Source organism: Heloderma suspectum, chromosome 5 (genome assembly GCF_057233095.1).
Source record: "Heloderma suspectum isolate Gila_16-S chromosome 5, 16-S_ref, whole genome shotgun sequence".
In the NCBI taxonomy this organism is placed as follows: Eukaryota; Metazoa; Chordata; class Lepidosauria; order Squamata; family Helodermatidae; genus Heloderma; species Heloderma suspectum.
Genome location: NC_139462.1, coordinates 196926758 through 196943241, shown reverse-complemented (window position 1 = coordinate 196943241; position 16484 = coordinate 196926758). Strand labels below are relative to the sequence as shown.

The window sequence follows — 16484 nt, the reverse complement described above, 5'->3', positions numbered from 1 at the left end:
AAATGTCTGGAGAAGATGAGTGGCTGGATGGGGAGGAATAAGCTGAAGCTGAACCCTGACAAGACTGAGGTACTTTGGGTGGGAGACAAGAGGATGTTGGGGGATGTTGACCTGGTGTTGAATGGGGTATGGCTACCCTTGAAAGACCAGGTCCACAGCCTGGGGGTCACTTTAGACTCCCAGCTGCCCATGGAGGCTCAGGTGTCAGCTGTGAGGACAGCGCGGCACCAACTCCATCTGATACGGCAGCTGCGCCCCTACCTTCCCGACCATCTGCTCCCATCGGTAGCACATGCCCTGGTCTCCTCTCGTCTAGACTACTGTGATGCGCTCTATGTGGGGTTACCCTTGAAAACGGTTTGGAAGCTGTAGCTGGTGCAGAACGCGGCGGCTCGCCTGATTAAAGGTAGCTGCCGGAGTGATCATATCACTCCGGTGCTGAAGGAGTTGCACTGGCTACCAGTTGTTTTCCGGGCCAAATTCAAGGTGTTGGTTTTGACCTTTAAAACCCTATGTGGTTCCGGCCCAGCCTATCTCAAGGAGTGCCTCCAGCAACACCAGACAGGCCACTCAACAAGGTCAGCCTTGGATGGCCTTCTCTCTGTCCCATCAGCCAGGACAGCTAGGCTGATGAGGACGAGGGAGAGGGCCTTTTCTGTGGTGGCCCCCACTTTGTGGAACTCTCTCCCTAGGGAACTCCGCCATGCCCCCTCTTTAAAGAGCTTCCGCCATGCACTGAAAACTTGGTTATTCAGGCAGGCATTTGGGGTGGGTTAGGGTATTTTTAAATAATGTTTTAATATACAATTTTACTGTTTGAAAATTGCACCATTGTACGTTGCCCAAAGTGGCCAGGGGACCAGTCAGATGGGCAATTAAGAAATTTAATTAATAAAAATAAATGAATAATACATGCCAGTTCTGCAACCTCACCCCGGATCATGTCATGGATGACTGATGTTTTCTGGGTAACAGACTTGGCATTGCAGGGCAGCAAACGAAGGCCAGAAGGTGGAGTCACGCCTCCCCCAGCCATCCTTTGGCTCTGAACAGGCCCAGAACAGGGGACAGATATTACACATCTCTCCCTTGTTCCCCTTACCTGGCACAGCTTGCCCCTAGCACCCCGCCAGTGCCTGCCGCCCAGCCTATGTTCTGGCCCCCGACACTCCCCCCACTGCCTCCGTCAGGTGGACACATGCCCCCTCGCTTCTGCCTATCAGGCAGGCTACCCACCCCTAAAAACACAACAAAACCCCCAATAACTCCCCCCCCAAGTTAAACAAAAATCAACAAAAATACATCCCCTTCACTAGGCCTTGAGAGAGAGATAAATAGGGGGGAGCGAAAGAAAAGGGAAAAACAACCCCCTTCCATGTTCCTCGCCCCACCACTCCTTAGCTGTAATTTGTCTTCTTCCACAGGGTGCTGGTATAGGCAAGTTCGTCCGGGCTGGCTTGTGGCCTTCCCAGGGGGGCGTCTCCTGACGCAGAGTTCCCACTTTCTCCGGCTATGGCTAGCCTCTCACCCTAGCCAATTGCCCCCACCCCTCAGCTCTCACCTGAGGGATGGTTGGAACTCGGCCTCCCCAGCTATCCCACGTTCTCACCCTGGGATAGTTCACTCCCCCAAAACACGCATGCGCGCATATGCACACACAGTTGCTCGAGAAGGGGGTGGTGCCCTTGCCACTCCCTGAAGGAGCGACCCAAAGGGGCGCACCCCGTTTGGTGGCCACCCCGCTTATATATTCCTTCCAAAAAGGGGCAGGTCGAGGTGGTCAGCAACAGCTGGCTCAGTACCTGGCAGCCTGGTCCTGCAGGGAATGGTGGTCTGCCAGAAAGAAGTCCACAGAACAGAGCGGTGGTGGTGGTGGTGGCAGCAGCAAGCAGAAGGCACTCCCTCTTCCCTGGATGGTGGCTTCATCTACAGGTACTGGTTCTCCAGTATCATCTTCCATAATTCTGATGTTTGCTATGATTATGGACTAAATGGAACGTTGGACTTACAATGAAGTGGTCATCTGGTCAGCGAGCTATGGAGCAGGAAGGAAAGGGTTAACTCTCACTTCCACAGAAGGCGGGGCCAATCAGATCAAAGTTGTGTCCCACAGGAAGGGGAAGAACCCCCTCTGTCACAGGATTTGCTGCAGCTACTAGAAAAGCTTGAAAATTGTGACACTTCAAAATAACTGCTACATTGTAACATAGAGGAAATTGAGCAGAATTCCTAACTAATGGGGGGGGGGAGAGGTTCCTGCACAAATGTGAAAGTAGCCCCCCTTCCCCCTGGTTACAAGAAAAGCTCCCCTCATTTTATATGCATGACACAGGGAGGGACTCCCTGCTCCACACTTTGCTGACCATGGTAAATCCAACTTTCCATTCTAGGTCAGCAAGGGAGTGGAGCAGAAGGGAAAGAGATATACAGGAGCTGTATCCCAAGTAGGGTGCGTCACAATAAGAACTGTTGCAGGACTTGATGTCCGAAAGATGCCTCACCAGAAGCTTACTTGTCAATTTTATATTGGCATATGAATGTGGAAAGCAAAGCCCAGGTAGCTGCCTTACCTGGAATGTCTTCCAGTGGTGTATTGGTTTGGAGCGCAGCTATGGATGCGCTCCATAGAATACCTACTGGAGGATTCTGACATTGTGAAGAGCATACTAATACTGTGCATTCCCTTACGCATCTGCTGATGCTGGAATGCGTGGGCTCCTGGCTTGTAGGAAACGAAGTGCCTCCATTCATCATGACTCCACGGTGCACTTCAGGTAACTCCTCAGTTCACATCTAGCTTGTACAAGATCTCTTCCTTCAGATGAGGTTTCGGGCAGAAGTCAGGCAGGATGATTTCCTGACTGCGATGAAACGTGACCTGAGATTCATGCCAAAGGTGAACTCCGTGTGTCAAAACTACCCATCCTGTATGAAAGTACAAAGGTCCATGTACATAGACAATGCACCCAAGTCCCCTACCCATCTGGCTGAAGTTAATACTAGGAAGGTTACCTTCCAGGTGAGAATGTGCAGAAGGATCTTGTGAAGTGCTTCAAAAGGGGTGCCCGTCAATGCTTTGAGGATCTTTCTCAGATCCCAGGAGGGGAATCAATGAACCATTGGTGGAGAAATGAGGGTTGCCCTCCACAGCATGTGTTTTACCTGCAGGTGAGAGATTATCAGCCTCTAGGTGAAGCACCATAGGGGAAACCGAGACTCACCAGGTCTGAGAACCAGGGCCTCACGGGCTAGTTTGGAGCAATCATTAACACCTCTTCCCAGAAGCCTGATCTTGTTTAGCATTCTTGCGATCAAGGGAAACAGTGGGAAAGCAAGGAGACCCACTGGCCAAACTGAATGGAGGGTGTCCACTGCAACAGCATCATGATCCTGAGAGCAGGACAGAAATTGTTTTGCCTTTGCATTTTCCCTTACAGAGAATGGGTCTATGATTGGGAGATTCCAGCATTGGGTTAGGAGCCAGAATGCTTAAGGATGTATGGCCCACTTACTCTGGTCCATTTTCTCTGCTTAGTCAATCGTGTTGAGTGTCCCCTGTATTTATTCTGCTGTGATCAAGCCCAAATTAGTTTTTGCCCAAAGGAGTAGTATAGCCTCCTTCTGCAAGATGCCGGATCTTGTCCTGCCGATGTCACATGGGCTTTTGCGGTCTATGTGCATATTAGCACATGTTTCTGACTCACTAATATTGAAAAAGTAGTACAAGCTGTATGGCCCTCAGTTCCAGCAGACTGAAGGGATGTGCTTTCTCCTCCCGTGACTAAGAGCCCTGTGCAAACTCTGTGAGGCAGTGTGCTCCCCAACTGGCATCTGTTGTCACTTGGATCTGAGGTGGTTCCTACATAATTCCCTTGCTGACAGCGAACTGTTGTAACACTTCATGCAGTGGTAATGTTAGCCACCTAACATAGCAACGTTTTGCAGACAAAACTGCTTACATTCCAAGTTTACAAGTGGCAGAATCAGAGATGGCTGTATTTACTCCTGTTCATAGTATATCTGCAGTCCCATATATGGGTTCTGTGCTAGGTTTGCTGCCACATCCTGTTTGTGTCTCTGACCCTGAGTAACTAATGCCTCTCAGCGGGTACAGTTCCTGCTGTGATAAATAAGGCAGTCTTAAAATATATATTTTTGTTTTGGATGAAACTGGTTACTTAGACCCATTCCAGTCTGGTTTCCAACCTAGTTTTGGAGCATAAACTACCTTGGTCACCCACCTGTGTCAGAAGATTGACCAGGCAGTACAATCTTGTACAATTTTCCTGGACACCTCATTGATTTTCAGTATCATCAATTATAGTATCCTGTTGAATTGTCTTGTTCTGGTTGGACTTGGACCACATCCGCAAACCTTGGTGCTTCTCCAAGCCTGCTGCTGCCTCCCTTGTTTGTGTGGGTAAAGATAGGCACTTGGAAGGATTTCACTATTGCTATATATGATGCTGAAACATTTTTCCCACACATCACTTTAAAGCGACACCTACCAATTTCATTCTGTTCGTTGCTCTTATCAACCTTGGAATTGCTTGTTCTGACAAACTGTGTGCAACAGTGTCTTTCCCTCCTCCCTTTTTGTTGCTTTTGTGATGTAGCAGAGCACACCGTAGGAAGAGTAAACTTAGTACCCAGAGGCAATGAGTTACTTTGTAGAAAGTATAGCAGTGCAAGTTGTGGTGTGTTAACAAACAACCCATGAAGAGAACCCATGTTCTGCTGTTGGGTTGTGAACTGTGGTTTGTTCGTGGTTAACAAACCATGGTTTATTGCGGCTGGGATCAGACAACACAATAACCCATGTTTCATCAACCAATGTTTCAACAACCACCCACACTCAACCCTTGAGTGTGGGTTACTGTGTTGTCTGAACCCAGCCAACGACTACTCCCAAAGTAATGGCAGAACTACTGCTAGCCAAAAGTTAACTCATTCATACTGATGCATGCTAAAGAGCTACCACATAGTTTCCCTTCAGTAAAAGGAAACAGTAAGTCCATTATAGTCATGTAAGTGTAAACAGTCTTTAAATTCAAACTCTGAATGAACTGGATTAAAAAAGCCACCTTATGCGCCATTGTTTAGTAGAAAGGCAGAGCATAAATCAAATGAATAAATAACAAAGACACTGGTGTTGCAACTACTGACATGTTTGATCCACCCAGATAAACATTCACACAATTCTGTTAAATTTAACAGAATAGCTTCTATTGCTGGAACATACTTGCACAGGTGCTGCAGTTAATCTAATAAAATCTTGAAACTATGGCTGTGCATGTACAGTGTTTTATCAAGTAGGTTTAAGAACTCAGTATTCCTTTGCTAGGAAGCACCACATCCTCAGTTTATAGGCTAAGCGGGAACCAATCTGCCCAACACCTGTACACCAGCATAGGAACATTAATGTGTAAAACAGCTTTCTTCTTGAGAGACTTTCTCTCCATTTAATAGATAAGATGGTAGTTTCTAGGCAGTAGCATCCTGAAAATTCAGGATACATAGCAAAATAGATATAAAATACTCACATCAGGAAATTATCACGTTTTTTAAAAAACAACTGCACTTTTTGCATAGCTACTGGAGGGATTTGTTTATTTATTTAAAACATTTGTATCTTGCCCTATATCATTAAGATCTCAGGGTGGCATACAGATAAAATCAATTTAAACAGTGTAAAACAATAAATAATTTAAATAGCTAAAAACATATTAAATCATTAAGCTAGCTAATACCAATTTAAAATATAAAACAAGAAAACAGTTAAAATAGTGTGCATACTCAGGGAATCCACTTAGCCCTCAAAGGCTTTGGTAAAAAGCCACGTTTTTACTTGGCGCCGAAACAAAACCAACTTCTGTGCTAATTAGGTCTCCAAGGGGAAGGCGTTCCACAACCAGGGTGCCACAGCAGAAAAAGCCCTCTCCCACATCCCACCATTGTGTATGTCTTGCACTGGTGGGACACAGAGGAGGGCTCCTCCAACAGATCTCAATCCTCAGGCAGGCATAAATAGGGGGAGGCGCTCCCTCAAATATCAAGGTCCCAAGCCACTTAGGACTTTAAATGTCATCACTAGCACCATGAATTCTGACTGGAAATGTATTGGGAGCCAGTATAATTCCTTTAAGACTGGTGTTATGTGATCTTTATGTGATGTTCCAGTCAACAATCTAGCTGCTGCATTTTGCACTAGCTGCAACTTCCGAGTTGTCTTCAAGGGCAGCCCTACGTAAAGTGCACTGCAGTAGTCTAATTGGGAAGTTACCAGCGTGTGCACTACCGTGGCTAGGTTATCCCTGTCCAGGAAAGGCCGTAGGTGGTGGATCAGCAGAAACTGGCCCCATGTACTCTGGGTCACGGAGTCCACCTGGGGCTCCAGTGATAAGGATGGATCTAGGAGTACTCCCAAGCTACGCACCTGGTCCTTCAGGGTGAGTGCAACCCCATCCAGGACAGGTCACTTACCCAGTTCCCGGACTTGGGAACCACCAATCCACAGAGTTTCCACCTTGTCAGGATTCAGCTTCAGTTTATTGGCCCTCATCCAGCCCATTACAGCCTCCAGGTACTGTTCCAGCACCTTCACCGGCCCAGCTGACTCTGACAAGAAGTAGAGCTAAGCATCCTCAACGTACTGGTGACACCTCATCCCCAAACACCTAATGACCTCACCAACAGCTTCATATAGGTGTTGAACAGATGGGGGATAGAATAGAACCCTGTGGCACCCCACAGTTTAATAGCCATGGGGTAGAACAGGAATCTCCCAATACCACTCTCTGGAATTGGTCCTGCAGGTAGGAGCAGAACCACTGTAGCACAATGCCCCCAACTCCCATCCCGCAGAGCCAATCCAGTAAGATACTGTGATCAATGGTATCAAAAAAAAGATCCAGGAAAATCAACAGGATAGCACTTCCCGTCTTTCACCAAGAGCAGGTCGTCAGTCAGAGCAACGAAGGCCGTTTCAGTGCTGTACCCTGGCCTGAAACCAGACTGAAATGAGTCCAGATAATCAGTTTCCTCCAAGAACATCTGAAGCTGCCCAGCCATCACATGCTCAAGCACCTTGTCCAAAAAGGGGATATTAGCGATGGAGTGATAGTTCTCACACACCTCTGGGTCCAGGGAAGGTGCATAAAACCTTTTTCAAGGCAGCAGGAACCACCCCCTGACAGAGTGAAGCATTTACCACTCCTTGAATCCAGCCAATCCACCCCTGCTGGATCATATTAGCCAAGATAGGCAAGGGTCAAGCTTACATGTGGTGGGACGGACTGATTCAAGCGTCTTGTCCACAACATCAGGATCCAACAACTGAAACTGCTCCCAGGAAACACAACCAGATGGAGCACTGGACACCTCCACAGACTCTGCAATAACTGTGGTGTCAACTTCTGAGCGAATATGAGCGACTTTCTCCTCGAAGTGCCTAGCAAATTTATAACAGCAAATGACCAAGGGTTCCAATCCCAATTTTTCTGAGCCCGAGCCAGATCCCAACAGGCTCTTCACCACTCGGAAAAATTCTGCTGGGCGACATTTTGAGGATGAAATAATAGAGGTGTAGTAAAAATTTTTTTGCCATCCTCACTGCCACATAATAGGCACAGTGAAGAGTCTTTCCTAATCTTCAATCATACTCGCTCCAAGACCCGCGCCACCTGCACTCTAGCTGTTGGCTGGCCTGTTTCATTTCCCATAGATCCTCTGTAAACTAGAGGTGTACGAAACCCCACTTACCTGTGTCCGTGGGGGGGTCCACCGGGAGGGGAGGCGATCTGTTCCTCCCCCCGGAACTCTCGACAGGGGGGGAGGCGATCTGTTCCTCCCCACGCCTGGAATCCTCCGCAGTGAGTCCACGGAGCCGCTGGCCAGGGCTGCCCGTTGCAGCCTGACTTCTGGTCGCGGCCGGGCTGCGGCCGCAAATGGCGTCCTGCATAGGGGACGCCATTTGCGTCCTTCCCTTTGGCCGTGATAGGCTACGTAAATCTTTACATAGCCTATCACGGCCAAAGGGAGGCATGGAAATGGTGTAGCGGATGCCATTTGCGTGCCTCCCTTTGGCCGTGATAGGCTACATAGGTATTTACGTAGCCTATCCCGGCAAAAGGGAGGCACGCAAATGGCGTAGTGGCCGCAGCAGCTGGAAGATAACCTGGAGCCGCCGCAGCCGCTGCCACCATCAGGAAGGTCCATCCTGGGGGAGATTTCGGGGGGTGGACTCCATTCCACCATGGACTCCAGGGGGCCAGATTCTAAAGAATCCAGCCTCATTGGAGTCCGTGGCAGATTTCTTTGCCATCCCTACTGTAAACCAAGGTGAATTACGGGCTCCACAGCACCGGAGTGGGCGCTTGGAGCAACTGTAGCAACGGCGTTTCCCACCTCACCATTCCATAGTGAGACCAAGGCTTCGAGCGAATTGCCAGCCCTACCAGCTGTCAGGGTGGACACTAAGCCCATAGAATCCCACAGTAGTTCTGATTCTGAGGAAGAGCAGCCGCTCCTGGGAGAGGAGCGCGCTCATCCTTCCCAGGGCCAACAGCTGGCAGGGATTCCTCCCACTGGCATTCCTAGCATAGATAGCAGTCCCGGGAGTGAGAGAGCACAGGAAGCAGACTTGATGGATGCCGACGCAGGGAACGGTGCCAAATGGAGGGTGCGGAAAGGAGGCGTAGTGCCCGGTTGGTGCACAAACAACGGTTGCACCCAGAGAATCCAAGGGAAAAGGGGAGGGACTCTCTCTAGCCCATACGTTCAGGGACTGCCAGTGATTCTCCTTCAAACGGGGACCAACTGTTCCAACTTAGGGCATAGATACTCTGCTGCTCATATCTAGTTGCTCACAGTAGAGTTGTTAAGTTGTAAAAGAAGAATAAAGCTTTGAAAAGAATCCCTTTGTCTGTGTCTGGACTTGGCTACTGGATTAGACTGAGAGAAGCCTCCAAGGAGCCCTTGACACCAGCTGGAAAATCCCCCGGAGTGTTCAGGAATCCATCAGATTTCATAAGTCTCCCGGGTTGGACCACCTAATCAGTCCCCCACCCCTGCAGGGAGGATCTGCTACTGCCAATCCAAACTTCACAAAGAAATGATCTGACCATGACAATGGGGTTGTTAACACTCCCCCCCACCAGATCACCCCTCATCCACACAACAGCAAAAATCAGGTCCAGGGTATGTCCTGCCAGATGTGTTAGGCCAGTGATATACTGAGACAGCCCCATGGTTGCCATGAAGTCCTGAGCAGGCCCTGTCAGGACAGCCTCGGCGTGGATGTTGAAGTCCCACAGAACCACAGTCCTAGGATTCTGCAGCACCCCGCTCCCTCGAGACCACCTCAGCCAAGGAGACTGCTGGGCAGCGGGGTGGGTGGTACACTAGCAGCATACTTGTTCTGTCTCTTTGGCCCAACACCATGTACAGACCCTTAAAACTGGTGGTAGGATGGGTGGGTTTTCTTGTGAAGTAGATGGAATCCTTATGGATGGCAACTCCCCCCCCCCCCAATCTAGATTGGTGCTGCACTGACTACCCAGGTGGACAAAGCTGAGACAGATCCACCCTGCTCAACTCATCCACCCAGGACTCAGTAATGCACACCAGGTCAGCACCTTCATCTACAATCAAGTCATGGATAGTAACTGTTTTGTTATGGACTGACCTGGCATTCAAATGCAGCACCAACAGATCAAGGAGTGGGCTGATAGGGCAACCTAGATTTTGAGGTATGGGGGAAGGATTGAAAGACTGGACAGATTTCAAATATCTGACCCACCTTTCCCTTATCTGGCATGTTCAGCACCCAACACCGTACCTCCCTCTGCCTGAGATTACTCCAATATAGGCACCCTGTTCCTCCCCCTCCCCTGAGCACATATACAACTTTAAAATAATACAAAACTAATAACAAAGGCCACTAGAGCCAGACAAACAAACCAGGCCAGGAAAAGGCTGTAACAGCAACCTAAAATTAAAAAGGCCTACTCCACCTCCCCACTCAAGCACTCCACATTTATACACTCACATAAGGCTGTCATCCAGGCTATGGCTAGCCGCTCACCCTAGCCAATTGCCCCACCCCTCAGCTTTCACCTAAAGGATGGTCGGAACTCAGCCTCCCCAGCTGCCCCACGCTCTCACCCTGGGATAGTTCACTCACCCAAGACATTCACACATACATACACACACACACACACACACACACACACACAGTCGCTTAGGGAGGGGTTGGTGCTCTCGTCACTCCCCCTTCGGCGGTGGCCCCACCACCTCAGCCAGCCAGCTTACATATCTCCTTACAAGAAGGGGACAGGTGGAGGTTGTCAGCAACAGCTGGCACAGATTTACTCCTGTGCCTTATTTATACACACAATCTTCCTCATAATCTTGACCTCATAAGGTAAAGCAGCTTATCTTGAATCAATTGCAAGTTTTCCACCAAGACTAAAATGCCATTTGTGGTAACTAAGTCCTATGTAAGCACTCTAAAGTATATGTTTTTAAAGGCATCTGGACTGTTCCTTTTCCTTTGTGGAAATGCATCTTTTTTCAGATAGGCATTTCCTCCACAGTAGAAGTTGATATGCTAAATGCAACGAGTTGTATCCTGTACCAGATATAGCATTGTTTTCTATATTAAATGGCTGCAGAATGATGCACTGAACTTTCCTGGAGTAATCCTACAGTAATTCCTGTTTGCTGGGTGAATTTAAGCTTTCAGGAAATTAGGCTGTGCACTATTCTCCTTCTGCAGAATTGGGTGGGATCCTAGTAGTGAGCAGAGCTGGCTGGAAGCATGGGTGATATGAAAGGGGCTTATGGATTATACCTTAAAATGTAATATTTTGTATGGGCCTTGGTATATCCGTCTGTGCATTCTGGCCACTGGTTCCATTTTAAGTTTATATAAACAGCATTAATGGTTCTTCATATTTTTGTCTTTATTCAATCTACGAAAGAAAGATTTTCCATATTCATATGTGCTGATCATTATGGCACAGGCAGGAGCAATTTTTGTCAGCCTTGGAATAATACCTACGGAAAGGAGAAATTACAGGTATTCAAGAACTTAGCAGTACAAGAAAATTGGCTGTTGAGAAAAACTGCATGATCAGTAGGATGTTGTATGTAAAATAGCTGCTTAGGTTTTTGCATAACTAACGTAATACTTAAAATGGGTTTGCTATGGTGCTTAATCTGATAACTGTACACTGCAAATGGACTACATTGTAAGCCTGCAGGCAGGGACTGTCTTGTTTAATTGATTATGTTAGCCACTCTTGGAGCCTTTTTGACTGAGGAGCAGCATAAAAATACTTCAGGTAAATAAATAAGTAAAGGTGTGACTACTGGAGCCTCAATAGTGTATATATATAAGTTAGGATCCTAAATTACAGAATCCAACCAAGCATTTGACTACTTGTAGCTTAATCTTAAAAGATTTCACTTGGAAATAAATCCCATTTTGTTTGGAACGTATTCCCAAATGGGTTACAGCTCTAATTAATAAAAATCACTTGTACTTTTTAAGATTCTTCCTGCTTTGATCAATAGTTCCTGCAGTGGAATCCTATGCATGCTTACACTGAAGTCCCACTGTGTTCAGTAGGGCTTACTCCCAGAAATGTGTACATAACACTGCATCCTAAGTGTTTAAATTTTCCACTTACTTTTAAAAAATATCAAATTGGATAATAATTTATTCTCAAGGTCTATAGCGACTACCCAATATGCTCCATTTTGGTTGGCTATAGCACACCATGTGGCTAGATCCTGTACAAATTCATAATATAGTAGTGCTGTAGTTGCATTTATGACTGGTAGTTGGGCTTCTCTTGATGCTCAGGCTCGCAGTCTGAATGCTACTTCACCTATCACTGTGCATGAACCTTTATATCAACTCTACCTAGCAATATCACTTTGCTTTCAATCCAATTTGAACATTTGTGAGTTTACCTTAAGATGCAACTTCTGGGTTGGATCCAGAATCTACCTTTTGCACAAGGAATGGCTCTGCTTGTGGAAGGTCCCCCACAACCAATTGTGGGGATCCCCCTCTACCCCACAGCTCCCTCCATTCAGCAGGGTCTCCTGAATCTGTGTAGCATTTTCAGGGGCCTGAAGGTACTGTCGGAAAGAGGGGGCAGGGGAGTCCACTTCTGCCAGTGCAGTTGCTCAGGCTTAAATCTGAATCCAACCCACTGTATTACTAAGGCTACAATGTATATAAAACCCAGGAGGCCTCAGCGCTTTGTGCCCAGAGGCAATATTTAAAGTGTTGGTTTTGATGCCTAAACGTATAAGCAGCGAAGGCTCTACATAGCACTGTCACTGCCTCTTACAACCCACCATCACCTCAATTAGCTAGGAGCAATTTATTGGTAGCAGCCTCTGTGCAAGAAGTACAAAGGGCAACAGCATACACAATGAGGATGACTATGACAGTTCCCTAGTGCCAGAAATCCATACCTTCTCAGGTTTGTCAATCTGTGAGCCATCATATAGAAGGAAAATATTCTGGATAGATCTATAGTGGCTTTGCAGCAGGTTAAAAGGGATCAAAACTATTCAGGAAGTAAAAGCTAAGAAATTAGCAAGATAATATGGGAGAATCTGAATGGTCTTATCAGCAATGGAGTTGAGCTAGCGTACATGTAGTTCACAGGCTCTGGAGAGATTCAGCATACAAAAGCACAACCTAATCCTGGGGTCTCCAATGAAGTGCCTGCAGGCACACAAATTGTCCCTTTGCTGCCTGCCCCTCCCAACTTTTTGAAAAAAACTTGGGCAATGGCTGGACACAGAAGCACAAGCTTCCAGCCACCCTGCCATCATCCTCCCATGAATGTCTCTGGGTCCCATGAGAATGAAAACAGAGGGCAGAGCTGCTGGAAATTCTGCTTTCCTTTCCAGCCACACACTCAAACTGCCTTTAAAAAAAGAAAAAAAAGGAAGGATCACGCTACTACTTGGTAAGCTTAGGGAACTGAGGAGGGCAGCAGGGAGTGTCTGTGGGGTGGTATCTCTTTTGGGAGGGGTTGCCTGTATTTGTGTATGTGTTTTGCTTGGTGGGGGGTTATTGCATGGGCTTTTGGAGGGTGCATACTGCCATGGCTGGTGTCAAGAACAGGCATAGTTGGGCACCTGCCGAAGGCCCACACTCCAGCAGGGGCCCACTGACAATAGCCCTCCGGACTTGATCCTCCCTTTTACCATTGTAACCTGTTTGTTCACCTGCTGCTCACTTTTGCCCAGATAATTGTGGTGCTGAGGAGGAGCAATAGATACCACTGCCTACGTGCTCACTGACTCTGCCTGTGAAGCAAGCAAGTGGTATTAATGATAAGAGGAGGAGGAGCAATAGCAGCTGGTTCTTCTTTGTTGTCTCCGTGCATCACACATATGGGCTCTGCGTCTGTAAAGAGCCTCTATTCAGGAAACTTCTACAGCTGAGGAACGCTGTTTTTGGTGGGAACCCTCCCCCACCATCCCACTGTGCATGTCTGAGTGGGTTCCCACCGATCTCCTCAGTTCCTTTTCAACCGCCGTTACGGTTGCCTTTCAAGGAACTTTGTCCGTGTTTGTCTGGACTAGAGCTGAGGACTTTTCTTCTCACTTTACCTCTTCATCTTTTCCTTCTCTCGCTGTTTATACACACACACACACACACACACACACACACTTTAAAGGTAGATTAGATTAGTTAAATTTTGCGTGTTTTCAGAGTATGGCATTGAAGGCCCCCTTCAGGAAGTGCATCCACTGTGGCAGCAAATCGCCGCCATCGGATGGGCATTCTTTATGCCTTATTTGTCTTGGAAAAGCTGACGTAGTGGAGACTTGCCACCATTGTCAATCATTCTCCAAGCAAGCCATAAAAATTGTTCTGATAGGCTAAAGGCAATTTTGTTGCAAAAGGCACTTCAAGCGGTGGACACCCAGAAGCCAGAATCTCAGGGAACCACTGGAGCAAAGCGGATGCCAATCTCAGGCCTGGCTTCTCCTTCCCGACCCTCATCTGAGGGGGAGAGAGGAGACCCACCTACTCCTGGCTGTTCGCTGGCAGTTTTGGTGGCTAAGAACATTTCCAAAAAGCCAAGTGCACTAAGCCAGCTACAGAAGCTGTGCCTAGACTCCACCAAGAACATCGGAGTCGGGGATCCCTCCCTCCTGCACACCTCTATTGAACTCACTGATTCTGACATTGCCTTCGGTACCGATGGCCATTGTACCATTAGGCCCTCCATCTATGGTCTTGGAAGGAGAAAGACCTTTCTCTGGTTCGACATCGACCTCATAGTAGTCCTCAGGACCAATGCTCCATTTCTCCTGAGGCTTGATACCGTGACAACGGTTTGCAAGACTCACGACATGAAAGACCACATCCTTCCACTGCTCATGGGGATCCTGCTTCGCGATACCAATTGCCCCTTGGTGGTTTTGAGGATTACCACAGTAAACCATGTTTGCCTCAGCAAAAAACCCACATGGTTTTTTTCCTGTGGGAAAAAATGGATTCCCTGTGTACTTACTTGCCAGAGAATCAGAGGGAACTGGCTAGAGTGTTCCAAGTGGAGGCACTTAGACTCTCACATCAACAAATCAAACTGCACAGCACCAAGAAGATTGCAGTGAGAAGTCAATGGTGGGTTCCCTTACGCTTGGAAGAAAGGCGTGGCTCCGATCCGCGGGATTAACACCCGAGGCCTGCTCTAGAATTGAGGACTTACATTTTGATGGGGAAGGCCTGTTTAATTCTAAGACAGACGACCAGATGGACCCTGTACAGAAGGCCAGAACAACTGCAAAAAAAAATGGGAATCGATCAACCTCAGCTAACAGTCATACAGACCTCGTCACTGGTTTAGACAACAGCCTTCATATTTTCAGAAGCAAACCACAGACCGTACCTCTTGGTACCAGCCGCAACAGCACCAGCAAAGGAAGCAATATTTGGTTCCTAGATTTTGTACCTCCCATAATAAGGTGGATAACGCCTCCAAACAGCATCTTTGACTCTGTCCCATTTTCTGTTAGTCATCGCCATCCAGACCTACAGTTTCACGACTGACTGTCCTTCTTCCTTCTGACTTGGAGTGTGATAACCTTGGACCAGTGTGTGCTGGCTATTATTCGCCATGGATACAAGATTGAATTTGACTATCTCCCCCAGTGGGAACCGTTCAAGTAACTCCCCTGTCAACAGTGTTACATCTAGAAACGGAATCCCTTCTTTGAAAGGGAGCCATCCAGCGCATTTCTCCCGAGTTATAGAATAAGAGCTTTTTTCCCCGTTACTTCACAGTTCCAAAAAGGGACAGTGGAATTCATCCTATTTTGGACCTGCAGAAGCTGAATGAGTTTATCACATCCAAGAAATTCAGGATGACTACACTTTCCACGATTCTCCCCCTCCTTCGGAAAGGCATTTGATTTGTAATGGTGGATCTCAAAGATGCTTACTTCCACATAGCAATCAAAGAGTCATTCCGGAGATTCCTTTGATTTTCCATAGGAGTGGAGATGTTTCGGTTCTACCATGTGCTACCATTTGGCCTCGCAACAGCACCGAGAGTGTTTACCAAATGCGTGGCAGTTGTCTGGCATATCTCTGACTCAAGGGCATCGAAGTTTACCTGTATTTAGAGAATGGATTCCTAGCTGGCAATTCCAAAGATGCTATGCACCATTCAATTGTTTTTGTTCGCAACCTCCTCGATGCTCTCAGACTTTGCCTCAATGAGGAGAAATCAAGCTTGTTCCCTACTCAAACTATAAAGTTCATAGGAGCACTCCTAGATGCCACTATGGATCATGTTTATCTCCCTCGGGACCGTGTACTTCAACTGGCAAGTACTATGTACCGAAAGAGACTTGTTTCAGTGTACAGCATCTAACATCTGTTAGGACATATGGCGGCGACGGTGTCAGTACTGGTGTGGGCTCAATTGAGAATGTGGCCCATACAGAACTGGTTTATCCAAGTTTTCCACAACGACACCGATGCTCACCGAACCAGACTCAGGATTCCGGACCACATTGCCCAATCCCTTCGCTGGTGGATGGATTCCAACAACCTCAATCAGGGCATCCCCTTTCTGTAACGTCCTCCATCTCACTTTCTTACCACCAATGTCGCTCTAACTGGGTGGGGAGCTCATTGTGGACCTTTGCAAATACAAGCTTGATGGTCGCTAGGAGAACATCGGGAGCACATAAATCTTCTGGAGCTTCTCGCAGTGTGGAAAGCTCTTCAAGCCTTTGCAACTTACCTCAAAGGCAGACACATTCAGACCTTAACGGACAATACTTCTGTTCTTTGGCACCTAAACAAGCAGGGCGGCACTCACTCATCCACGTTAGTGGACCTTACCCTAAGAATTTACGATTGGGTGGTCTGCAGGCACATAGACCTCACAGCAAATCACATCGAGGGGATGAAAAACATCTTGGCAGACTCC

General features: G+C 47.5%; 1 protein-coding gene across 2 annotated transcripts in view; it reads right to left on the bottom strand.

The window, feature by feature from the left end:
- Positions 1-10865: 10865 nt before the first annotated feature.
- Positions 10866-16484, bottom strand: part of SLC25A40 (solute carrier family 25 member 40) — a 30767-nt gene continuing 25148 nt past the window's right edge. For both annotated transcript variants that reach the window (XM_084858957.1, XM_084858956.1), the window contains one exon: positions 10866-11058. In XM_084858957.1, the coding sequence (XP_084715083.1) occupies positions 10940-11058 (119 nt within the window). In that variant the 3' untranslated portion in view covers positions 10866-10939. The remainder of the gene's footprint in view (positions 11059-16484) is intronic.